This window comes from Labeo rohita, chromosome 11, assembly GCF_022985175.1.
Source record: "Labeo rohita strain BAU-BD-2019 chromosome 11, IGBB_LRoh.1.0, whole genome shotgun sequence".
NCBI lineage: Eukaryota > Metazoa > Chordata > Actinopteri > Cypriniformes > Cyprinidae > Labeo > Labeo rohita.
The window spans coordinates 19,423,314-19,450,293 of NC_066879.1; the positions used below are offsets into that span (position 1 = coordinate 19,423,314).

The following is a 26,980-nucleotide window of genomic DNA, read 5'->3' on the forward strand; positions in this document are numbered from 1 at the left end:
TCTTAAGTCTCTGGGGTTTATCTGTAGCAATAGCCAAAAATACATTGTATGGGTCAAAATTCTAGATTTTTCTTTTATGCCAAAAATCATTAGGAAATTAAGTAAAGATCATGTTCAATGAAGATATTTTGTAAATTTCCTACTGTAAATATATCAAAACTTAATTTTTGATTAGTAATATGCATTGCAAAGAACTTAATTTGGAAAACCTTAAAGGAGATTTTCTCAATATTTTGAATTTTTTTGCACCCTCAGATTCCATATACTGAAATAGTTGTATCTCAGCCAAATATTGTCCTATCCTAACAAACCATACATCGATGCTTATTTATTAAAAAGCTTAATTATTCAGCTTTCAGATGATGTATAAAGCTCAATTTTGAAAAATTGACACTTATGAATGGTTTTGTGGTCCAGGGTCACATATGCTGATTTGCTGCTCAAGAAACATTTTAAAAATATTAGCAATATTAGAACAGGTGAGTACACTGTAAAAAACTATTTGTTGAGTCAACTTAAAATAATTTGTAACCTGGCTGCCTTAAAATTTTAAGTTCAGTCAACTTAAAAAAAGTTTATTCAACTTGAAATGTTAAATTATACTAAGTGACAACTTAGATATTTGAGTTGGATCAACTTTAAATTTTAAGGCAGCTGGGTTACTTACCCATCTGTTAAGTTAAGCAAACACAAATATCTGAGTTGTTACTTTGTACAACTTAACATTTCGAGTTGACTAAACTTATTTTAGTTGACTGAACTTAAAATTTTAAGGCAGTAATTATTCTAAGCTGACTCAACAAATTGTGTTTTTTGTTTTTTACAGTGTACATCTTTTCAGGATTCTTTGATGAATAGAAAGATCCAAAGATCAGCATTTACATTATACACTATATTTAGTAAGGATGCTTTAACCCTTTAACCGTCACTCCCTATCTTGAACATAGATGTGAAAATGCACTGTCCAAAGTTACATTTTTATAATTCATGAACGAAAACATTTTGTAATGACTCTGATGTACAATTTCCATGGTGATCCAATGTCTGATTTTAAAATGGTATTCGAAGGATGATCTTTGAGATTTTAAGTTTTCAGTTGATATATAATTTCTTAAGATTTCTATTGCGTGATAGGGAAAAAAGCAACAAAGAAAGTCTTTTTGTGACAAAGGTCGGAACTCCTGTTACGATGTCGATTTTTGACGTGCACTCTTGTCATAAATTAATCTGTTACTTTTCCTACATAATTTGTAACACAAATAAAGTGGTCAAATATCTATTTAGGAGTCTTAGACCTTTCCTACGATATATAGTTTGTCATGATTAGATTGGAATTTATTTGTAATATGGTGAAGTAAACGTAGGCGTCCCAAAGAGCGGACGGTGACAGTTAAAGGGTTAAATTTATCAAAAGTGATGATAAAGACATTTATAATGTTACAAAAGATTGTATTTCAGGTAAATGCTGTTTTTCTAAACTTTCTATTCATCAAAGAAACCTGAAAAATGTCTACTCAGCTGTTGTCAATATAATAATAATAATAAATGTGTTTTGAGCAAATCTGAATATTAGAATAATTTCTGGAGGATCATGTGACTGGAGCAATGATGCTAAAATTCAGCTTTAAAATCACAGGAATAACTACATTTTAAAATATATTCAAATAGAAAGCAGTTATTTTAAATAGTAAAAATATTTCAGATTTTTACATTTTTTGCACATAAATGCAGGCTTGGTGAGCAGAAGAGACTTCTTAAAAACATCTTCTGTTCAAAAAGGTTTGACTGGTTTATTAAGGATATGCATGTATGTATTTTAAATGTTTCATATCGGCTTATTTGTTCTTATTTCTGTACAGACTTATGTGCATGTCAAGGGGTAAAGACTAATTTTGTTTAGTTTGGGGACAATAAAATGTTTTTTTTTTTTTATGCAAGGTGGTATTTACTGATTTCAATGTGAAGTGTTCTTTAAATTCTATAATGTTGTAATAAAACCTATAATAAAGAATGTAATACAAACCTATACAGCCTGATATTATAAAAACATATAACAACAATAAACAGATAATTTATAATAATATAATAATAATAATGAAAATTTTAAACATACAGCCTTTTAAATATTTAATAATAATAATAATAAAGTTATTGTTATTATTATTATTATTATTATTATTAGTGTTTATTGGTTAAATATTATTATTATTAATGTTTAATTTTTCATTAAGTATTTCAATTATTGAATTGAGTATAATTATTTATTTATTTAAAGTTTAAAGTTACAATACAAAAATATAAAATAATAATAAAAATAAACTAAAATAAAAATAATAGGAAAGGTGTAAATTACAAGACAGAGGGTATATAATCTGTGCGATTTACAAATTTCCATTGTTTTTAAAGCCTTCTTATTACATGAGTTCGAAATAGTCCCAAAGTTATGCTATATTTCAGCAACCAAAACACAAAAAAGTGGCTTGTAACAGGGAATATAATTATTCCCTTTCACCGACTTTGAGTTAGATAGGCATCCAGCAAGAAGAGAGGGTTTGGACGAATCAGAAGCTTGTTGTGTGATGCCCTCTACTGGTGACAAGCCAACAATGCAGGGGAAACAGTCTGTCTATTTTTCTTCAGTCACCACAAGTAGTTTGCAAACGGTTTCACTTCCGGAACTATGTAAAGCGCAGCCTTTTTTCCTCGGACATATTTAAGTGAGACACCTGGAACAGACCAAAACTTTAGCGACGATTTATCTTTTCGCTTTTTCCTCACTAAATTCTAGCAGTGTTTAAGATGTAAACATATGCGCTCGACTAAACTGAACGAACCTGAAAGGATATAATTTATAATCGGGATGTAAACGCATTAGAGCTCTGAAGAAGAGGTTCCTCTCATAGACCGTTCCGTGTGACTTCCTTCCTCTGCCATAACAAACATGTCACATGGGTGAAGTTTTATCTACTCGTATAACCACGAACAGCTCACTGACACATTAATATCGCTGTTTAATCGTGTAAAAGTATATAATATGGGAAAGAAGAAGACTCGTGGAGAGGGTTCGGGGTTGGGAAGAGCTTTAATAAAAGAAAGACTCAACGCAGGCCGTGGATACAGGAGAAATGACACATGGGTAAGAAATAGTGAGAGTCTAATCCTAAAGTGTTTTAATTTTTCTTTAATAGAATTAAAGATTGTTGCAGAACTATGTTTAATATTCCACACTGATTACGAGAAATAGGAGTTAACATTTTGTCACATTTTATTATTAGGGAACCAAAAACATACGATGCAGTCACACATATTTATGGAGTATTAAAAAGGATTTTTCAGTTCAGACCATCAACACATAATTTCCGTAAACCAAAACTTGTGGAATATTGATTCTTAACCCTTTTGAGAGGAATCTTGATTTCTGGAGAGATTTGTTTTTATGCAACAGGGAAACAGTGGATGTAAATCAGATGTATACTAATTGTTTTATGTCTTTTAGCTTCACACCAGTGAGCTGAATGACGGATACGATTGGGGTCGACTCAATCTACAGTCTGTCACAGAGCAGAGCTCTCTGGATGACTTTCTGGCCACAGCTGAACTTGCTGGAACTGAATTTGTGGCAGGTAGGTGTGAATTATATCTCTGGATAAATTGTACAATTATTTCTAGCAATCAGGATGGTTATTTTTAACTAAAATAATTAGAAATATAATTTATTAATTAAAATGAACCTGAAATAAAATATACTACACAATAAACATTAGATGAAAACTTAAACTGAACAACAAAAAAGTAACAAAATGTCAAGAATGCAACTAAAAATTTAAATGAAAACTGTAAATATAAAAATAAAAACAAATTCAAAATAGTTAATAAAATAAAGTAATTATAGTAGTATATTAAGTGTAGTAATATAGTAAAACAACACTGCTAGGAACAGAATAATAAATGTGACCCTGGACCACAAAACCATAAGGGTCAAGTTTTTGAAATTGAGATTTCAACATCATCTGAAATCTGAATAAATAAGCTTTTCATTAATGTATGGTTTGTTAGGATAGGATACAACTATTTAGCATGCAACCTGATTTGAAAATCAGGAATCTGAGGGTGCAAAAAAATCTAAATATTGAGAAAATCGCCTTTAAAGTTGTCCAAATGAAGTTCTTAGCAATGCATATTACTAATCAAAAATTAAGCTTTGATATATTTATGGTAGAAAATTTACAAAATATCTTAATGAAACATGATCTTTACTTAATACCCTAATGATTTTTGGCATAAAAGAAAAATCTGTAATTTTGACCCATACAATATATTTTTGGGTATTGCTACAAATATACCCGTGCTATATAAGACTGATTTCGTGGACCAGGGTCACAAATGTGTTATTGTTTTGCAGAGAAGCTGAACATAAAATTCGTCCCTGCTGAAGCGAGGACTGGCTTGCTTTCTGCTGAGGAGTCTACACGGCTAAAGAAACTCCATGAGGACAACAAACAGCTCTTACGAATTCCCCGAAGGTATGTTGTTGTGTAATAAAATGTAATTTCTTTAAACCTGTATTAACGTTGCATTAATCTGTTGTAGCGAATGTATTTAATAGCGTTATGTTTTATCACCACAGGCCTGCTTGGGATGAGAGTACAAGTTCAGAGGTTCTGCAGCAAAATGAGAGGGACAGCTTCCTTACATGGAGAAGAGAACTGGCTCTGTGAGTGTTTGATAAATTTAGCTCTAAGACTAGCAATTCTCCAACAGGATAGTGTTTGTGAACAAATGCAATTTGTTTAATAGGTTGGAAGAGGAACAGAAGTTGATTCTTACCCCTTTTGAGAGGAATCTTGATTTCTGGAGGCAACTCTGGAGAGTTATTGAGAGGAGGTGAGCTTTCGTTTGCCTTTTGAAAAGAAAAGTTCGCCCAAAAATGAAACTTCTATCATTAATTACTCCACATGTCGTTCCAAACCCATAAGAGCTTTGTTCATCTTCTGAACACAAGTAGAGATATTTGTAATGAAATCCGTCAGAATGCTGGCTCCAGGCATCGTGGTATTGTCTTGAACGCACATCAAAGACTGACGGGGAAGAGAAAAAAATGTTGAATAAAGTCGTTTTTGTTTTGGTTGTGGACAAAAAGTATTCTCATAGCTTTATAAAATTAAGGTTGAACTGATGTCACATTGACTATTTTAAACAGTGTCTTTACTACCTTTCTGGGCCTTGAACATAGAAGCTGAGTTGCTGTCTATGCAGGGTTAGAGAGCTCTCGGATTTCATCAAAAATATCTTAATTTGTGTTCTGAAGATGAACAAAGGTCTTACAGGTTTGGAGCAACATGAGGGTGAGTAATTAATAAGAGAATTTTCATTTTTGGGTGAATTTCATTTGCATTTTTCACTATCTAATCACACTTTGATGTAGGAATGATGGTTTCTTAGAATACTACTTTTTTGCTTTATCCTTAGTGATGTTGTGGTTCAAATCGTTGATGCCAGAAACCCGCTTCTCTTCCGCTGTCCAGATCTTGTAAGTAATTGAGACATCACATAATTACACTCACAACTTTTTTCTTTCTTTCTGTTTTTCAAATATACTTTAATTTCTGTCTCCATCAGGAAAAATATGTAAAAGAGGTTTCGGTTCACAAAGTGAATATGCTTTTGCTGAACAAAGCTGACCTGCTCACTAGAGAACAGCGGCGAGCTTGGGCCCGGTACTTTCAGAAAGAAGGGATCAGAGCCGTGTTCTGGTCCGCTTTAGCTGAGGCACAACGACTCGAGGCAGAGGAGAAGGTAATATATGAATCTGGTCTGCTGTGATGTGCTAAAAAGTAGTTTTAGTTGTTCTTAGTAGGATTGAATTTGTGGTTTGCAGGTTTCAGGTAATATAACTAAACCATACAGAACAAAAATGGCCACAGTTTTCTCAAAAACTGTTTCAACATTGATTAAATAAGATTGATAATCAGAAATGTTTCTTGAGCACCAAATCATGTATAAATTATGTATGTTTGAATGATTTCCGAAGGATCATGTGACACTGACGACTGGAGTAATGATGCTGAAGATTCAGCTTTGCATCACAGGAATAAATTACATTTTAATAAATATTAAAATGCAAAACAATTATTTGTAACAATAGTTCACAATGTCACTCTTATACTGCATGTATATACTGAATACATGCAGGCTTGGTGAGCATAAGAGAACTCTTTCAAAAACTTTTCAGAAGCATTATTTCTTTTGAGAGAACTGAGTGCCTGTGTTCATTATTCTGTTTCTCCTTCATGTTTGGTTGTTAAGGGAGAAGAGCTGATGGACCAAGAGGATCAGAGTGATACGGAACAGGAAGCAACCTCCAAAAATGACTCAGATCTTCGTGAGGAACATAGCACTTCCCAAAATGAAGAGAAAGATGAAAGTGAGCAGGATGAAGAAGAGGAAAGTGAAGAAGCAAGAGTCTGTGTTGATGAGACAGAATGGCAGACGTGTTCTGAGGAATCAGGAGATGAAGATCATACTGAGGAAAAACCAGAATCCACAGCGGCTTCATCTTTCTACAACTCGAGCCGTTTGTTACGCAAAGATGAGCTGTTGGAAATGTTTAAGTCTGTGCATTCTGGGCCGACATGCAAAGATGGACAAATCACAGTTGGATTGGTGAGTTTAAATTAGATCAGACATCGTCTCTGTCATTTAGAACTCGGGTTCATATTTCAAATCTAAATTCTCTTTAAGGTGGGATATCCTAATGTTGGAAAAAGCTCTACCATCAACACCATCATGAGGAATAAGAAAGTCTCAGTTTCAGCTACACCTGGACACACAAAACATTTTCAGGTGAGAATTTTCTATTTGATTGATAAACAGTCCACAGTAGAATTACTGAAACTTAATTCATGATATTTCCACATTTACAGTTGAGATCAAAAGTTTACATACTCCTTGCAGAATCTGCAAAATGTCAATTATTTTACCAAAATAAGAGGGATCATACAAAATACATGTTATTTTTGTTTAGTACTGACCTAAATAAGATATTTCACATAAAGGAGGTTTACATATAGTCCACAAGAGAAAATAATAGTTGAATTTATAAAAATTACTCCATTCAAAAGTCTACATACTCTTGATTCTTAATACTGTGTTGTTTCCTGAATGATTTTTTTTTAGTTGTTCATGAGTCCCTACTTTGTCCTGAACAGTCAAACTGCCCACTGTTCTTCAGAAAAATCTCTCAGGTCCCACAAATTCCTTGGTTTTTCAGCATTTTTGTGTATTTGAACCCTTTCCAACAACTGTATGATTTTGCAGTCTACCTTTTCACACTGAGGACAACTATTACAGAAGGTTCAAACACTCACTGGTGCTTCAGAAGGAAACACAATGCATTAAAGGCTGGGGTAGAAAACTTTTGAATTTGAATATCAAGGTAAATTTAACTTATTTTGTCTTCTGGGAAACATGTAAGTATCTTCTGTAGCTTCTGATGGGCAGTACTAAATGAAGATAAAATATGATATTTATGCAAAATAAGAAAAATGTACACATCTTCATTCTGTTCAAAAGTTTTCACCCCCGGCTCTAAATGCATCATGTTTCCTTCAGACGCATCAGTGGACTATATGTAAATGTCTTCTATGTGAAATATCTTTTTCAGGTCAGTACTAAATAAAAAAAAAAAACATGCATTTATACGACCCTCTTATTTTGGTAAAGTAATTAACATTTTGCAGATTCTGACCTCAACTGTATGTCCCTAAATCACTTTTAGGGAACTGCTTAGTCCCTATACATTATTTAGCTGTATACCAATAGCTTTCAAGCTATCAGAATCAAGAATTTAGCAATCTATGAGCATATTCTAATTAAAAGGTCTGTTTATTCTTGACCGTTGATGTGTTCACGTTTCAGACTCTGTTTGTTGATCCTGGTCTCTGCCTGTGCGACTGTCCCGGACTGGTCATGCCTTCTTTTGTGTCCACCAAAGCCGAGATGATTTGCAGCGGGATCCTACCCATCGATCAGATGAGAGATCACGTTCCAGCCGTCTCTTTGATAACCTTTTTAACAACAATGATTATGAAGACTGTTTCACTTGATCTTTTAAAGGGATAGTTCACCCAAAAATAAAAATTCTGTCATTAATTACTCACCCTCATGTCGTTCCAAACCCACAAGACCTTTGTTGATCTTCAGAACACAAATGAAAATATTTTTGATGAAATGCGAGAGCTTTCTGACCCTGTATAGACAGCAATGCCACTGACACATTAAAGGCTCAGATAAGTAGTAAGGACATTGATAAAAGTTTTCTTTAACAAAAAAATCCAAACTTTTGAATAGCAATCTATATTAAAAGACAGTTTGAATTGCAAAATGTTACCCTTAACCTAAATACGTATGTCAGACTATCCCTCGAACTGTTCTTGAGGGGACTTACGGTGTCAACATCATCAGACCGAGGGAGGACGAGGACCCCAATCGACCTCCTACCTATGAGGAACTGCTTATGGCATATGGATGTCAGTCTCTTTGCACAATGTTAACATCAAAGCATTTCATGCCATGCTTAACTCTGCTACAGCTGACCTATCACATTGTATTCTCTTCATGCAGATATGAGAGGATTCATGACCGCACACGGTCAGCCGGACCAATCAAGATCAGCCCGTTATATTTTGAAAGACTATGTCAATGTAAGTGCCTTTTCATGAATTTTATAGACATAAACATGGAGAACGGGAGATGCCTGAACCTGTTCTGATCTGATTCTCTGCAGGGTAAACTGCTTTACTGCCACCCTCCACCTCACATCAACCCTAAAGACTTCCAGCCTCAGCATGCCAGGTTTGCCAGGCGGAATGAAGGAGACAAAGAAAGTACAAGCGATGCAGACAAACCATCAAAAGTCAAGCGCATAGAGAACACAGTGGATAAAAATTTCTTTCATCAAGTGAGATTCATTCATTAAATGGGTTTATTTTGTGACAATGCCTGGCCTGTACATTACATGGCTACTGAAAATTAAATATTGATTGAAGTTTTGAAGTTTAATAACTCACAGTGCTCATAATCTGTCATTTTCTTGTAGGAAAATGTACGAGCGCTGACCAAGGGTGTGCAGATGGTAATGGGTTATAAGCCCGGAAGCGGTCCTGTTGGGCCTGGAAAAACAAACGCAGAACAACAGACTGGGAAGCCCTGGAAAAAACACGGTAACCGGAACAAGAAGGAGAAAGTGAGAAGACTCAACAAACATCTGGATGCATAATTGCTATTCTAAGTTGTTTGGATTGGATACACTCTTTATTGCAAAGACATTAATTTCAACACGGCTCATACCTGGATGTGATTAAGTGCTGCTGGACATTCCTCTGTTTAAAATTTCACTTATAATAACAAACTATTACTCTGTATTTTATTATCAGTGTACGGGAAGAAGAGATTTATGGACGCAGACAAACGCTAATAAAGAAGCTCTCCTTATAATGTCATTAAAAGTAATTTTATTCTTTATTAAAATTGTGAATTCTATTCAGTAGAACATATAGATGTCTATAGACCATTTCGCTAGATGTAAACATACTGGTCCCGATATACTTCCTGTTTCTTTTTTTTTAACATTACACAAACATCACAAAAAAATATAACCAACATAACATTTGACTGGATGAAAATGTTACATTAGCACCTTTAAAATGTATTTGTATATGTGAAATAAAAAAAAATAAACAAAAAAAACAGGAAGCCCTTCTGGACTAGTGTTGTTTACATCTAGTGAAATGGTCTATATGGATGTCTGAAGTTCAGAGACAGTTTCTCAGTATAATTTATCTCAAATTTATCATTAGTACTGCAGCTTTTGTAGATCTATTTAATCAAAATATATTATGGAATGGTCTAAACCAAAGTTTGTAAATGACCTTTTAAAGGCAAATCTATATGAAAATGTGTATTATAAATGCAATTATTGGTCATTAACTATTGCAAGTTTCTTATTATTTATTTATTTTTTTTTAATCACATTTTGGAAGTATTCCATGCAGTTTCTCAGTGACAAAAGGTCTTAAACTGTATGCATTTTGCACACATATACACATATACATTACAAGTCAAACGTTTTTGGACAGTAAGATTTTTTTTTTTATTATTATTTTCTTTTTCAAGTCTCACCAAGCCTGCATTTACTTAATCCAAAGTATGGCAAAACAGTATAATTCTGAAATACTTTTATTTAAAATAGCTATTTTCTATTTGAATATATTTTAAAAGAAAGAAATTAAAGAAATTAATACTTTTTTTAGTAAGTATGTTTTAAATTGATCGAATTGAAGAATGCTTTTAAAGTAATGAGAAACACATTTATGTTACAAAAGATTTCTATTTTAGGAAAATGCTGTTCTTCTGAACTTTCTATTAATCAAAAAAAACATAAAATTCTACTGGACATTTATAATCATAATAATAAATGTTTTTGAATCACGTGGCTGGAGAAATGATGCTAAAAATTCAGCTTTGAAATCACAGGAATAAATTGCATTTTAAAAAAATATTCAAATAGAAAACAGTCATTTTAGTAAAAATATATCAAAATTGTACTGTTTTGCTGTACTTTGGATGAAATAAATGCAGGCTTGCTGAGCAGAAGAGACTTTTTAAAAAAATACTAAAAACCTTACTGTTCAAAAACTTAGAACTTAACTGTAGAAAGTAAATTATAAATTCTTAACGTCTGATATTAAATATTTTAATATAAATTAGGATTTAAGAGTTACTTCACAAAACGGACTAACGCCCGCTTTCAACCACAGCCTTACAGCCAATCAGCTGAATGGACGTCACAGTACGTAATTAATATGTATGAGCCAAGTATGTGGGCGTTACCTAAAAGATACAGGTGAGGTGATTGACAGGCGGTTGACTAGCATCCATACAGCTGGCAGCTAATGATAAAGTTACAAACACTTTGGTTTTTTCCGTGTTTCTTCTCCCTCAATGGGTGACAGTTTAAGTGAAACACATGGAGAGAATTACAGTCTTAGGCATTGTCCACCGATGGAGCCCAGAGTTTGTTAAAGGTTGTCTTTCGACGTATGAAGAACATATTTGCATCTCGGCTGCTCTTTACGTCTTGTCTGCTTTGATATTACTGGTTTCCTGTTCACTGTAAGTGTCGTGTGATTAGAATTAGCCAAAGTGTGCAAATGGATAAACTTTCATCATCTGTCGCTCCCTTTCAGTCTACTTTATCACAGATGCAAAACGCGAGGTAAGAGTTTGGGTGATGAAGCAGCCTGCGCCTTGTATTGTTTCGTGGGGAACTTGTGCAGCGCCGTGGGAGCTTTTCTGTCTAAACAGTTTGATTTTCAGGTGAGAAATCGGTTATAAGTTCTCCATTTCACTTTAGAGTTTTATTATTACTTTATCAACTCTGAATCGGTGACGGTTTATTGAAACCTACTGATTGACAGTGACACCTATCGACTGGAAAAGGTACTGTTCGGTGGGATGATCCTGCTTTATATCAGCAGCTGTTCACATTAGAATAGAAAAAAATGTTCAGAAACTCATTTATAAGTAATATTTATATCTGTATTAATAATAGTTAAACTGAACTATATAAACAATTCTATTATAATTTAAGAAATCTACCATATTACAAAAAAGTGAGGCTAATGTTGTAGATGGGGTATTACTTTTTCTCATAAACAGTACATTAAATGAAAGTCACATGTTCTGTCCATCTGTTGCAGATTTCTATGGCTTCATATATGGCCATTTTGGATGTCGTCCATTTCCTGTCAATATCTTTTTCCATGTATTTATGGTTTAAGTCAAAAATTGGTAAGGGTTTGATTATTCTACACAACCAGTCAAAAGTTTTTAACTTTTTAAAAGTCTCTTCTGCTCACCAAGCCTGCATTTATTTGATCCAAAGTACAGCAAAAACAATATAACTTTGAAATATTTTTACTATTTAAAATAACTGCTTTCTATTTGAATGTTATATAAAATGTAATTTATTACTGTCATTTTAAAACTGAATTTTTAGCATCATTACTCCAGTCTTCAGTGTCACATGATCCTTTAGAAATCATTCTAATATTCTGATTTGCTGCTAAAAAAACATTTATTATTATTATTATTATTATTATGTTGAAGACAACTGAGTAGAATTTATACTGACTCCAAGCTTTTGAATGGTATTGTGTATAATGTTAGCTTTATATTTCAGATAAATGCTGATCTTTGGATCTTTCTATTCATCAAAGAATCCTAAAAAAATGTATTCATCTGATTTAAATATTGATAAAACTAATCAGCATATTAGAATGATTTCTGAAAGATCATGTGACACTGAAGCCTGGAATAATGATGCTAAAAAATTCAGTTTTAAAATGACAGGAATAAATTACATTTTATAATACATTCAAATAGAAAGCAGTTATTTTAAATAGTAAAAATATTTCAAAATGTTACTGTTTTTGCTGTACTTTGGATCAAATAAATGCAGGCTTAGTGAGCAAACAGTGAGAAAATCTTACTGTTCAAAAACTTTTGACTGGTAGTGTATGTACATGTCTCACTCATTGGTGTAGTTCTGCTGTCAATCATCTATCACAATGAATGAATATCAATCATGTTCTCAAGGGAAGAAAATGAGAATGCTGTCCAGGAGGCGGCGGCAGAATTTTCTAGTTGTGTCTCTGCTGTTTGTAATGGGTGGCAGTGTTTACCTGGGTTTACCAGTCCATTCAAGTCCAATAAGGGTATCTTCAACCATGAGGAGACCGCTCGGCATGTTACTCAATGTAAGTATAGTCATTCTCAAAAGAGACAGGAGCATATGGAGCATTGGCATATCTGATATTATGTAAACATATATACCATATGCAAAATACTGATAGGTCTGTTTTAAGCAAGCATGACTTTGCATATGTCTTTTGGCAACAGGATCATACTGAGAACCTTGGTTATGTATTGGGCCTTTTGTCCTTCGCAATCAGCTGGACTGCTAAGTTTCCCTTCGTCCTGAAAGCTGTGAGTAGCATTTGTGAACACTTTTGCCATCTAAATAATTATTGCTCACCAATGGATCCTTTGCAGTGAATGGGTGCCGTTAGAATGAGAGTCGAAACAGCTGATAAAAACATCACAATAATCCTTCCTCGGCTGGGATCGCATTTGGGATTCGTTTGAAGCCACATTTAAACTGCGTTTTGGAAGTTCAAAATCAGGGCACCATAGCAGTCCACTATATGGTGAAAAAACCTGAAATGTTTAACTCAAAAAACATAATTTCTTTACAGCTAAAGAAAAAAAGACATGAACATCTTGGATGACAACGGGGGTGAGTACATTATCTGTAAAGTGTTGTTCCCATTCTGACGGCACCCAATCACTGCAGAGGATCCATTGTTTAGCAAGTGATGCAATGCTAAATTTCTCCAAATCTGTTATACTGATAAAACAAACCCTTTTACATCTTGAATGGCCTAAGGGTGAGAACATTTTCATTTTTGGATGAACTATTTCTGTAATAAAATCATTGTGCACAAATTTCTTGTTTTTTGCAGAATAGAGGAGAGCAGAGTTCACCTGTGCAGGTGTCCTCTAGAGTTCTGTCTTCTGTAGCTGGATCTCTGTATGGCTCTGCCATTCTTCTTTATGACACACAGCTCAGATCTGTTGTCAAAGCCATGCCATGGATACTCTCTGCTATCAGCTGTGCAATTCTGGATCTTTCTGTATCCTTTGAGTAACTCCGGGTCTGGAAAGACTGCATTTAATATACCAGTGTTCTCAGTCTGCTCTTAACTTTGATTTTTCAGATTGTGTTCCTCATCTGTTACAGATCCAACCATAAACGCCCCTCTGTCCGCTCTTTAGACTCAGATACTGAATCTTTACTAGGTGACTCTTCTGTCTCGGGTCAGCTGTGCAACAACAATGTTGAATGCTGTAGGAAGAAGCACCTCTCAGCAAGAGGCATTTCTCCCAAAGGGACCGACATGGGACTTTATATGGATGTCAACATACAGCCAATGAGGAAGGTTTGCACTGGTTATACTGGTTAGTTCACTTCCAGTATAAAAATTCCTGATAATTTATTCACCCCCATGACATCAAAGATGTTCATTCCTTTATTTCTTTAGTTGAAAAGAAATTAAGGTTTTTGAGGAAAACATTCCAGAATTTTTCTCCATATAGTGGACTTCAGTGAGAGCAAATGGGTTGAGGGTCAGCTTCATAGAGATCTACAGGATCCCAGCCAAGGAATAAGGGTGTAATCTAGCAAATGATTGGTCATTTTCCAAAAACAATTGAAATGTATACACTTTAACCACAAATGTTCATCTTGCACTAGTTTGACTTCACACATTACATAGTCACATTGGAAAGGTCACGTGTTATGAAGGCAGAAATACCGACCCAGTTTTTACAAAGCGAATGTGCAAAGAAAGTTAAATGAATATCTTGAATGACATAGAGCATAGAGTAAATTATCAGGAAATTTTTTATCTGGGAGTAAACTAATCCTTTAAGGCAGGGTTCACCAAACTTGTTCCTGAAGGGCCGGTTGACCTCCTACTTTCCTCAACACACCTGCCTGGAAAAAACTACCTAGTAAGACCTTGATTAGCTGGTTCAGGTGTGTTTGATTAGGGTTGGAGCTAAACTCTGCAGGGACACCGGCCCTCCAGGATCGGGTCTGGTGACCCCTGCTTTAAGGGGTTTTATGGTGTGTTGGAACAGTCCATAAGGAATAGTAATGATTATCTATCAGAATTCATGGTATATTTGACTGATGCCTCCTCTAGGTTTGTCTCAAGGAAGTGACCATCTCTCGGGATGGCTCATCAGAGAATCTTCCTCTGAAGAGGACTGTCAGAGTGGTGCGGGTTGATGAACAGTGTTCTTCTGGTACCTCGACTGATTCGTCCTCTCTCGGCTCTGAACTAGAGGTTAGAACACCATTCTTTTTCTTTGCAGAGTTGCACATTATTTGGCACATAAATGAGACACTTTGATACTGGTGTGATTTCGTCACGATATCTCTATGCATTCAAAATGCCATCAATAAAATGCACCTGTGACGAAATCCTGAGGCCCATTGTTGTGCCATTCATCCACGACCATCACCTCATGTTGCAGCATAATGCACGGCCCCATGTTGCAAGGATCTGTACACAATTTCCATAACATACGCCTGCTCATACCATAGCCCCACCACCACCATGGGCTACTCGATCCACAACGTTGACATCAGCAAACCGCTCACCCACATGACACCATACACGCTGTCTGCCACCAGCCCTGTACAGTGAAAACCGGGATTCATCCGTGAAGAGAACACCTCTCCAGAGTGCCAGACGCCATCGAATGTGAGCATTTGCCCACTCAAGTCGGTTACAACGACGAACTGCAGTTAGGTCGAGACCCTGATGAGGACGACGAGCATGCAGATGAGCTTCCCTGAGATGGTTTCTGACAGTTTGTGCAGAAATTCTTTGGTTATGCAAACCGATTGTTGCAGCAGCTGTCCGGGTGTCTGGTCTCAGATGATCTTGGAGGTGCTGGATGTGGAGGTCCTGGGCTGGTTGTGGTTACACGTGGTCTGTGGTTGTGAGGCCGGTTGGATGTACTGTACAATTCTCCGAAATGCCTTTGGAGACGGTTTATGGTAGAGAAATGAACGTTCAATTTATGGACAACAGCTCTGGTGGACATTCCTGCAGTCAGCATGCCAATTGCACACTCCCTCAAAACGTGCAACATCTGTGGCATTGTGCTGTGTGATAAAACTGCACATTTTATAGTGGCCTTTTATTGTGGCCAGCCTAAGGCACACCTGTGCAATAATCATGCTGTCTTGATATGTCACGCCTGTGAGGTGGATGGATTATCTCAGCAAAAGAGAAGTGCTCGCTAACACAGATTTAGACAGATTTGTGAACAATATTTGAGAGAAATAGACCTTTTGTGTACATAGAAAAAGTCTTAGATCTTTGAGTTCAGCTCATGAAAAATGGGGGCAAAAACAAAAGTGTTGCGTTTATAATTTGGTCAGTGTATTATATTATATTATGTATATATATTTTTATATATATTATGGAATTTGTTTTCATAAACCTAACAAACATCTCATAATAATTGGACGCTGCAGTACTATTTTGTAAGGGTAGATGGTAGCAGAGTTCTAAAGACAAAAGGTGACTTGAAACAAATCGCATTTAAAATATGTAAAATTAATGTGTTTGGATGTCTTGTCAGCCTTTTTTAAAGAATTTATCTAGAGTATCTATTCAACATACTGCTTGCACGCTCATCTGAAAGAAAATGGTTTATATAATCTAATCACTCAATACATCGCCTCAATATAAATTGTACGTTACAGTATTGCTGAAAATGTTGGTGTGTTGCCGTCTAGTCCTTTCTTGGCTCTCTAAGTGGCTTTTGAGAATGCCAAGTGATTGAGGATGTCATTTAATCTAAAACAAAGGCAAATCGCCCTGGGCGAAAACAATTGAACTTTGTTTTATTCACTAAACAGGAAAAAGCTAAGCATGTGAACCTCCTCAAACACTGTGTGTGATAAAGGACAGCTCAGAGTTCAGAACATGACATCTTTCTTCATGTCAAGAGCAGTGATGAATGTGTATGATTTCTGTTATTATAGGTAAACTGTTTAATTTTTAAACCACTAGTATTAGTCTCCAGCTGGAATTGTAAGATAAGTAATATTTGTTGTATAAAAATTCATAACTAGCTGTGAGAGTTGAACAAAGTAATGAAACATCAGTATCATCATGAGATAAAAATGGTTTCTGAGCATTTTTCAGCAGAACTATGACAAATCGAAATGGGAGATTCTTGCCATTCCATTCGATTGTGTCATTTACTGTAAGCAGTTGAAAAGGAGAAAGCTGGGCTTGGTGTTCCAAAAGTTCTTGTTGTTGTTTGATTGTTCTGCTGTTAAAGATCTATAATAAAGGAACAGGGCAGGACCTTTTCTGCATCGGAAGTGGTACAAAATGCTTGTTCAGTCTACAGGAGAATTGGCCCTCTGCTCTGCTATTTTAAGAGCGGGTCTGTCGCGCCGCCCGATGTGTGGAGAACAGTGGACGGGCCGAAGGGTTTTCTTAACCTTGGTCTTCGAGGAGGGGTTGTTTGTGTCCGTGCCTATGAGTAACTAAACATTCCTGTGCAGATGTTTGAGACGTAAAGTAGTAGTTTAGCCCAAAAGTAAAAATTTACTCACCCCAAATTATCATGCTCACAACCTCATCTCGTTTCAAACCCATATGAGTTTCTTTGTTCTGGGTGTAACGCATAAATAGAATTAATTTTTTTTTATTTCTAAAATTTGTTCATTCAGTATGATTTAGTACTTATTGTTCATTATTATTACTTAACAATTTGTTAAATTACTTATTAAAAGAAATGTACTTATTAAACAAATTATTCATTAAATATATTAATTACATGATTAAATGGTTAAATCATTTATTAAATGCACTTTATTTAATTTTTATTAAATAATTCATTAAATGTATTTATTAAATTTATTCTATTATTATTATGAAATGCATTTTGCTTATTAGATTAATTATACATTAAATGTATTTATTTATTAAATTACTTAAAGGAATTTTATTTATTAAATGATTTATTTATTAATTCATTCACAAAAATGCATTTTATTTATTAAATTAAATGAATTTTATTAAATGAGATATATATATATATATGCATTTGATTTAATTTATCATATTATTTGTTTATTTAACTTTATTAAATAAAGTATTCATTAAATGTATTTAGTTGTATTTATTAAATTACTTAAAAGATTAAATGATTTATATTTTTGTTAAATTATTTATGAAATGCATTTTATTAATTAAATGATTTAATCATTAAATGTATTCATTAAATGCATTTTATTTTTATTTTTATTTATTAAATTATTATATGTATGTATTTGTATTTATTAAATGACTTAAATGAATTTTATTAAATGATTTGTACATTTATTACATTATTTATGAAATGCATTTTATCACATAAATTATTCATTAAATGTATTTATTTGTGTTTTAAATTACTTATTAAATTATTTATCAAATGCATTTTATTTATTATATAAATTATTAAATGTATTTATTAAATGCATTTAAATTTATTAAATTAATTATTCATTAAATGTTTTTATTTGTGTTTATTAAATTACTTAAAGGAATTTTATTTATAAATGATTAATATATTTATTAAATGCATTTTATTAAATTATTTAATCATTAAATGTATTAATTAAATGCATTTTTTTATTAAATAAATTATACATTAATTGTATTTATTTGTCTTTATTAAATTACTTAAATGAAATGAATGTATTTAACTATATGTATTATTTATGAAATTTGTTTTATTTATTAAATTACATTATATGCGGATTATTACTTTATTTAATTTTTTTATTATTTTTAAATACATTTTTTGGTGGGTCCTTTTTTGTTTGTTTGCTTGAAAGTTTGCATCATTGTTAATAAAGTGTAATGTTATTCCTATATTTATTCATTCTTATCATTCATATTCTAATTTTTTTTTTTCTGTGATTTATCAAGTGGGATTTTGAAGAAACAAAACCGCCGTGGATCCCAGTAGAGGAAGCTCCTGAAAGTCTGCAGAAAGCAGAGGCGTTCCCTCTCCAGGAGTTGCCAGGAGGTTCGATTTCAAAGTCAACCGGCAGACCCGGTTCTCACGTCTGCCTCTGCAACCGCGCACAGCTAGCGGAAAAGTTCCAATCCACACAATCAGACAAGTAAACCTTGGCTGAATGTTTGCATTACCTTGCATTATGTTGATTTGAGTCTATTTGAAGTTTAATAAAGCAGTGTAAAACTGAATGTCATGTTCATATACTGAGTGTATAGCTATTTTTGTAATCACTGACATCACATTAGAGTTAATGTGACAGTTTATTTTCATACTGTACCTCAGAACCTATTGTTACCAGCTTTAGAAGGCCGATCGCTTGTGTCCTTCCCTCACGGCGACTAAGGCTCCCGGCACTTCCCTGTCATTCACGCTGACGACTTTTTCCATTGTCGTCCCCTTTCCTCTCTAGAGCCATGCTGTTGATTAATGGGATGGCTCTTAAAGCCTTATCGGTCCTGTCGTTTTCATAGACGATACAGAACACTGACAAATGAAGGGAGGTGTCACATTGACTGCCCTAATAAAAACAATATCACCCTTTTGCAGGCTCGCCAGGTCGGGAGGTCACTTCCTTTATTTTGATAGTTTCTGCCGGTTTATTTGAGCTGGACTGGACACGGCCCAGCAGCCCGAGATAAGGCGTGGAAGAGACTATAAGTGTTTTCAGCATCTTCGCTGGTATCCAGACTTGGCTTGTGACTTTGCCTCCCATGCTCTTTGTATCACAGTCATTCGGGTTTAACAGATGGATTTTAGACTTCCTCAAAGCACGATAGCAAGACAATGTGTTGATTAGAGTATGTTGAGAACATTAGTTGTTGACAGACATTTCTTGTCTTGGTGGCTTTGCGTCAGGGATGTGAATGATGAGTAAGACCTACACAGAATCTGCCATTTCATCTGTCGTTCACAAATTTCTGGCAGATTTTATTAGAATTAGTGTTATCCTTACTGTTATTGTTCATACTTTATCTTTTTATTTTTCCAGACTTGCTAAATTTGTGTGTGTGTTTGTATTATATATCAAGGGTGTTACCTCTGTGGAGGCAAGGAAGCCAGTGTCTCCCCAAAAAATTGGATGAGAGGAAAAAATTCAAACAACACAAATATTACAAAATATGACAAAAAGTGTATTATTCCCACGTTTTTGTTTTTGTTTTTTTTTTTAAGTAAAACTGTCCAACAGCGACACCAACAGGCAACGTTACACCGGGAATCCGCGTCTCTCGTCTCGTCTCCCCTGAGCTCTGAGAGTTTTAGAACGAATGGGGGAAAGTCAGGTGAGAGTCATTGCGATATGATTGGCTAGGACTTTTTATGCTCGGCTGTGATTGGTTCATGCGCTAAATCCCGCTTCCTGTGTTTGTGCGAGTTCCGCGTTAACAGTTAACGGTTAACCGTTTATTTGCGGAAAACTCAAGTCAAAAGTCAAAATCAAACTTAAAATAGCCTGAAAACATGATACGTGGGGTATATTTAGTGAGCAATCAGCTTGTTAAAATTAAAGGTAGGACATCTGTCTGTGGCCATTGTTTACCGAGCTCTGATGACTGATGATCCGAGAATAAGTTTATGATGAAAAAGAACAGAACATTGTAAATAAAATATGGTTTAAATTATTGCTTTCAGTTATTATTTTGGAATAAATGTAAAATGCTTAAAACACTAAACTAGCCTATTAATTACATTGTTAATGTAAAAATACAAAATATATTTTTATTCTGGTAGTGTATAGGTAATGTTTATTTAACCAGGAAAATGTGACTGGGACATACACTACCAGTCACGTTTTTGAACAGTAAGATTTTTAATGTTTAAACTCTCACCAAGACTTTACTCACCAAGCTTGCTTTTATAGCAAAAGCAGTTTTTACTATTTTAAATAACTGTTTTCTATTTGAATATATTTTAAAATGTAATTTATTTTGTGATTTCAAAGCTTATTTTTTTTGCATCATTACTCCTGTCACATTATTCTTCAGAAATCATTCTAATATTCTGATTTGCTGCTCAAAAACTGTTGTTGTTGTTGTTGTTGTTATGATGTTGAAAGTTCAGAAGAACAGCATTTATCTGAAATAGAAATCTTTTGTAACATTATGTATGTCTTTATCATCAATAATTGATCAGTTTAAAGCACAACAGCTTTTTATTTCAGATTGATGCTGATCTTTGGATTTGTCTGTTCACCAAAGAATCCTGAAAAAAAAATTACTCAACTGTTTGAAATATTGATGATAATAATTATAAAAAATGTTTCTTGAACAGCAAATCAGTATACATTTAATAATAATAATAATAATAATAATAATAATGTAAACAATGTGAGGCCTCCTCTTTTCAGAACACCACTGCACTATTATTATTATTATTAATTATTATTATATACTTTTTCCACTTTTTGTTCGTTCATTGTTTTGGTCACCAGACCAAATTTTGTTACATTTTGTAGATTCATGCTAAAAAGTGCAGATTTATTTATCTTGCTAATTTACTCAACCTCACATCTTTTCAAACCTGTATATCTTTCTTTGTTTAATTTATTTTATTATCATTATTTTTAAGGTATTGAATGAAAGCTAAAGGGGTCTGAAGTTGTTTGGACCCCACTGCCTTTAAAAATATCTCTGTTCTCCTGTTTTGAAATTTCATTTTATTTTTAGTTCACTTGAAGTTTTTATTTATTTCCAGTCATTTTGTTGCATCAATGCAAAATGTTGTCAAGTTTATGTAATATTTATATTATATTATATATTTTTTGAAAATAGGCTCATTGTCCAACTCCCCTAGAATTAAACAGTTGAGTTTTACAGTTTTCGAATCCATTCAGCCGATCTCCGGGTCTGGCGGTAGCACTTTTAGCATAACAGCATAGATCATTGAAACTGATTAGACCATTAACATCTCGCACAAAAATGACCATATATAATGACAATATTTTTACTATTTAAAACTTGACTCTTCTGTAGTTACATCATGTACAAAGACAGACGAAAAAATGAAAAGTTGCGACCTAGAAAATTGCAACTTTTCATTTATCGTCCGTCTTTGTAAAGACGATACAATATAACTACAGAAGAGTCAAGTTTTAAACAGGAAAAATATTGAAAGTCCTTGGTCATTTTTGAGCGAGATGCTAACGGTCTAATCGGATTCAATGGTCTATGCTAAGCTATGCTAAAAGTGCTACCGCCAGATCCGGAGATCGGCTGAATGGATTCGAAAACGGTAGAACTCAACTTTTTAACTCTAGGGGAGTTGGAAAATAAGCCTATTTTCAAAAAAGTGGAGTGTTCCTTTAATTGTAAAACCTGTTTGGAATGACATTAAGGTGAAGAATTTAGGATTTCTAGGTGAACTATTTCTTTTAAGCTAAATTTGCATAACTTTCAGTAACATTTTTATTTATTTATATTTTTTTCATCTTCTAGACTTAATCCATTTTTTAAAATCCAAAGCTTCATTTGTTCTTCCAATCTTTGTTTTAATCTTATTTTCCTCTGTGGGTTCTGTGCATGACAAAACCCTCACAGCAGGTTCTATTTGCTCTTTGACACAGATGTGCACTCAGACTGCTGATCCATCATTTCACAGACCCTCTGACGTAACAGGCCGTGGATAGTGCTCCTCTCTGATGTCACTGAACTCGGCCTGGGCGTCAGCGAGCGGCCTGCCTGTACGGGGCCTGAGTTTCTAGTTAATCCTTCCCACCCCCTTGAACTTGGAGAAATGAAAGCAAACTGTCCACTTTGTTTAAATAGGTGGAATTCTGTTTGCACATCGGACTCCAAGCACGGACTAGAACATCTGAATCTGCGGTTATGTGCGAGCAATCTTGTTCTACTTTTGGATTGGAACGTACGTCATCTTGAACTCGCTACGAGGGGGCAGAATGAGGTGGTGTAAGTTCAAATTTAAACTCAGGCCTTGTCTAAGTTCTTACTTGGAAAAAAAAGACAATCAGAACGTCACAATGCTACACTTCAACCGTTTCCTGTGTGGTTTTGAAGGGATCGTTTCGGTTTCAAAGCTTGTGGTTTTATCACATCCTACAAACACAAGATCTCCAACATCATGTCACATTATCAGTCTCATCACATCCTCAATATAAATTATACAAGAGCAGCTACTATTTAGATCTCATTTTAACTTTCAAAATGGCAGGTCTGACAGGTTAGATTGACCTTTGAATAGACAAATAGACAGCTAGACAACTCATTCTTATGTAACACAACCCCTCTGTAAAACAATACAGCGTCTTATATCATTGCATGATTTCACTTTTCCTTACTCACCACTTTGACTTATCACATATTGCACATCATATTGATTTTAGAGCAGGTAGTGCATTGCTGTGACTCTAAAATAAGGTGTAAAGACAGTAAACTAATCTTGGGAGTAGAGACGAGCACATACAGAAAAAGAGGAGGGTTTGTATGTTATCTGAATATAATAAAGCCCTGTCACTGTTTATGAGTATGCATGGCATGTTAATGCAGTATAGCATGTATGATTAGATATTTCTTAGGGTCACTCTCTCAGTGTCAATAAGGATTAGCTCAAGTCGGTCACATGACTCTGTGGTGATGTCATATCCTGAATGTCACACAGAAGAACCCACAAAAGACTTCTTGCAACATTCCACAGGAGGAGTTTGAAATTATGCTTTGAAATTAACCATCAAATGAACAGATCAGAAGATCTGAGATATAAAAATATTGGAAATACATGTCCTTCTCACATCAGAATCAGAATGCAACAGGGGGGACCTGGGGCAAGTTGTCACATGTTTTACTCCAATACATACATATATATATATATATACTTCCAGTCAAAAGTTTTTGAACAGTAAGATTTTTAATGTTTTTTAAAATGCTTCTACTATAAAATAATTGCTTTCTATTTGAATATATTTTAAAATATAATTTATTTCTGTGATTAAAGCTACATTTTCAGCATCATTACTCCAGTTTTCAATTTCACATGATCCTTCAGAAATCATTCTAATGTGCTGATTTGCTGTTTTTATTATTATTATTATCATCATCAATATTTAAAAATTGAGAACATTTTTTTTAGGATTCTTTGATGAATAGAAAGATCCAGCGATCAGCATTTATTTAAAATAAAAAACTTTTGTAACATCATACACTATACCATTCAAAAGCTTGAAGTCAGTATAATTTTTATTTTATTTTTTAGGGGGGAAAGAAATGATAGAAATCAATATTTTTATTTAGCAAGGATGCTTTAAATTGATCAAAAGTGATGATAAAGTCATTTATAATATTACAGATAAATGCTGTTCTTCTGAACACAAAAGAACCCTGAAAAAATTATACTCGGCTGTTTTCAACGCAATAATAATAATAATAAATGTTTTGAGCGGCAAATCAGAATATTAGAATGATTTCTGAAGGTTCATGTGACTGGAGTAATAATGCAAAAAAATCAGCTTTGAAATCACAGGAATTAATTACATTTTAAAATATATTTTAAGTGAAAACACTTATTTTAAATAGTAAAAATATTTCAAAATATTTCCAAATATTACTGCTTTTGCTGTATTTTGGATTAAATAAATGCAGGCTTGGTGAGCAGAAGAGACTTCTTTATAAATATTACTGTTCAAAAACTTTTGACTGGTAGTGTATGTTAGTATGTATATATATATATATATATATATACATATATGACCCTGGACCACAAAACCAGTCTTAAGTAGCACAGATGTATTTGTAGCAATAGCCAACAATACACTGTATGGGTCAAAATTATCGATTTTTCTTTTATGCCAAAAATCATTAGGATATTAACTAAAGATCATGTTCCATGAAGATATTTTGTAAATTTTCTACTGTAAATATAGCAAAGCTTAATTTTTGATTAGTAATATGCATTGCTAAGCACCTAATTTGCACAACTTTAAAGGCGATTTTCTCAATATTTTGATTTTTTGCACTCTCAGATTCCAGATTCTCAAAAAGTTGTATTTCAGCCAAATATTGTCCTATCCTAACAAACCATACATCAATTAAAAACTTATTTATTCAGATTTCAGATGACGTATAAATCTCAATTTCAGAAAATTGACCCTTATGACTGGTTTTGTGGTCCAAGGTCATATATATAATATATATATATATATATATATACACACACACACACACACACACACACATATATATATATATATATGAGAAGAAGAAGGATGCCACTTATAAAAAAGTGGTAATTGCAAACGATTTAATCATGTACATTTAATGCTCTAATAGCCTCTTGCCGTTTTTGTTCAAAGCAAAGCGGTCTGGTTCAGAGCCAGATGGCCCTGTAGCGCGCGCTCACACGCACCTGACGCAGTTCCACGGTGACCTCATATCCTCTGCATCACTTCCTGTACATGCTGAGGCAGAACTAGGCAGTCTGGTAGATTTACACACTCTCATCTGCTGTCAGCAGTACACACGAGCTCAGCCCCGCGTCTCTTTGTCCGCGATCCTAGCGCTCTCATCATGACCCAGAGGTGATCCTCGTTCCCGGTGGTTCTGGGTGAGTGCGATTTTAGAACACACAGATATACACACGACCGCGCGCTCGCTCGCTCACACGCGCGCACAAACACACGCGCGGTTCTCTTCATTGATGTGTCAGTATGAAGTCATGGCTGCCTGTATTTCTTCCCCGTGTGTCCTCGGTCAGTTTACGGGTTTTGTTTTATCACTAAATGACTGAAATTAACTAGATAGTGTTTTATAACGCTGTAGTGATTGATATATTGATTTATATGGGTCTGTTTAGTCGGTATTGCTGTTGTGATCTGTAGTGGAGTAGCCTGTGTGTACTTTGAATATTACTTCATTTTATGCTTTGCATCAAGCGGCGTGGTTTAAAGAGATAGTTTACCCAAAATACCTTTTCTGTCATTATTTATTCAGCCTCATGTCCTTCTAAACCTGTATGACATTGTTTCTTTAAATTAACTCAAATGGAGATGTTATTCAGATTGTGAGGGACTGACAGCATCAGTCACCATTCACTTGAATTGCATCGTTTTGTCATACAGTGAAAGTGATAGGGGACTGGAGTGGTCATTCTGGCATCGCCTTTGTGTTCCACAAAATGTTGTACAAATGAAACAATTTTAGTGTATATTTTAACTTTCAATTCACATTCATTTGTAGTGAATTTAAATGTGTAATTTTAGCTTCTTAAAATGGCAAAAAATCTGTTGAAGCCATGTTGGTTGATTTGTTATGCTGTTATGAGCTATGCTGATGTTTTATGTTATTTTGGGGTGAAATCAGTTTCTTGAACCTGTGTGTTTTGTTTGTTTATTTACCCCAGGCTAACACTTTGCTGACAGAACTTGTAATTAAATGTTTAATTAATTATTGTCTTAAACCCGACGTTAACGTCTGGTGGGGTAGCTGGCGTGTTAAGATGTGGCAGGAGATATTAAATGTTAAAATATTGAAACTATATTCTTTTCAGTTCTTTCAGAGATCTTTTATACTACCTGAAAGATTTTTAATGTTTTAAAGAAGTCTCTTTTGCTCACCAAGCCTGCATTTATTTGATTCAAAATACAGAAAAACGGTAATATTGTGAAATATTTTTACTATTTAAAATAACTGCTTTCTATTTGAATATATTTTAAAATGTAATTTATTCCTGTGATCAAAGCTACATTTACATCATTACTCCAGTCTTCAGTGTCACATGATCCTTCGGAAATTATTCTAATATGTCGATTTGCTATTCAAAAAACATTTTTTTTTATGATCAATATTTAAAACAGTTGAGTACATTTTTTTTCCCCAGGTTTCTTTGATGAATACGAAGATCCAAGGATCAGCATTTATCTGAAATAAAAACTTTTGTAGCAATACACTAAACTATTTAAAAGCTTGGAGTCAGTATGGTTTTTTTTGAGAAAGAAATTAATACTTTTATTTAGCAAGGATGCTTGGCATTGATCAAAAGTGATGATAGACATTTATAATGTTATAAAGATTTTAAATTCAGATAAATGCTGTTCTTTTGATCTTTCTATTAATCAAAGAAATCTGAAAAAATGCTGTTTTCAACATAGTAATTATATTAAATATTTTGTAGAGCAGCAAATCAGAATATTAGAATGATTTCTGAAGGATCATGTGACTGAAGTAATAATGCTAAAAATTCAGCTTTGAAATCACAGCAATAAATTACATTTTAAAATATATTCGAAGTGAAAACAGTTATTTTAAGTAGT

The 26,980-nt window shown here is 34.0% G+C and overlaps 3 protein-coding genes across 3 annotated transcripts in view; all 3 read left to right on the forward strand.

Moving 5' to 3' along the window:
- Nucleotides 1–2,699: 2,699 nt before the first annotated feature.
- Nucleotides 2,700–9,968, forward strand: lsg1 (large 60S subunit nuclear export GTPase 1). The gene is made up of 14 exons (XM_051122106.1): nt 2,700–3,136; nt 3,497–3,623; nt 4,403–4,523; nt 4,628–4,714; nt 4,798–4,884; nt 5,470–5,530; nt 5,620–5,796; nt 6,307–6,663; nt 6,742–6,843; nt 7,918–8,061; nt 8,405–8,528; nt 8,623–8,702; nt 8,786–8,959; nt 9,098–9,968. The coding sequence occupies exons 1-14, from the start codon at nt 3,035–3,037 to the stop codon at nt 9,275–9,277; spliced, it is 1,923 nt and encodes a 640-aa protein (XP_050978063.1). The 5' UTR covers nt 2,700–3,034; the 3' UTR covers nt 9,278–9,968.
- Nucleotides 9,969–10,891: 923 nt separating this feature from the next.
- tmem44 (transmembrane protein 44) lies at nt 10,892–18,914 on the forward strand. The gene is made up of 9 exons (XM_051122113.1): nt 10,892–11,172; nt 11,247–11,376; nt 11,760–11,850; nt 12,658–12,818; nt 12,961–13,047; nt 13,584–13,754; nt 13,839–14,060; nt 14,829–14,972; nt 18,633–18,914. Exons 1-9 carry the CDS (start codon nt 11,027–11,029, stop codon nt 18,831–18,833), a joined length of 1,353 nt encoding a protein of 450 aa, XP_050978070.1. The 5' UTR covers nt 10,892–11,026; the 3' UTR covers nt 18,834–18,914.
- A 6,183-nt stretch (nt 18,915–25,097) lies between these two features.
- Nucleotides 25,098–26,980, forward strand: part of atp13a3 (ATPase 13A3) — a 48,390-nt gene continuing 46,507 nt past the window's right edge. Inside the window, exon 1 of the mRNA XM_051122121.1 lies at nt 25,098–25,275. The gene's annotated coding sequence lies outside the window, so the exon portion shown is untranslated. The remainder of the gene's footprint in view (nt 25,276–26,980) is intronic.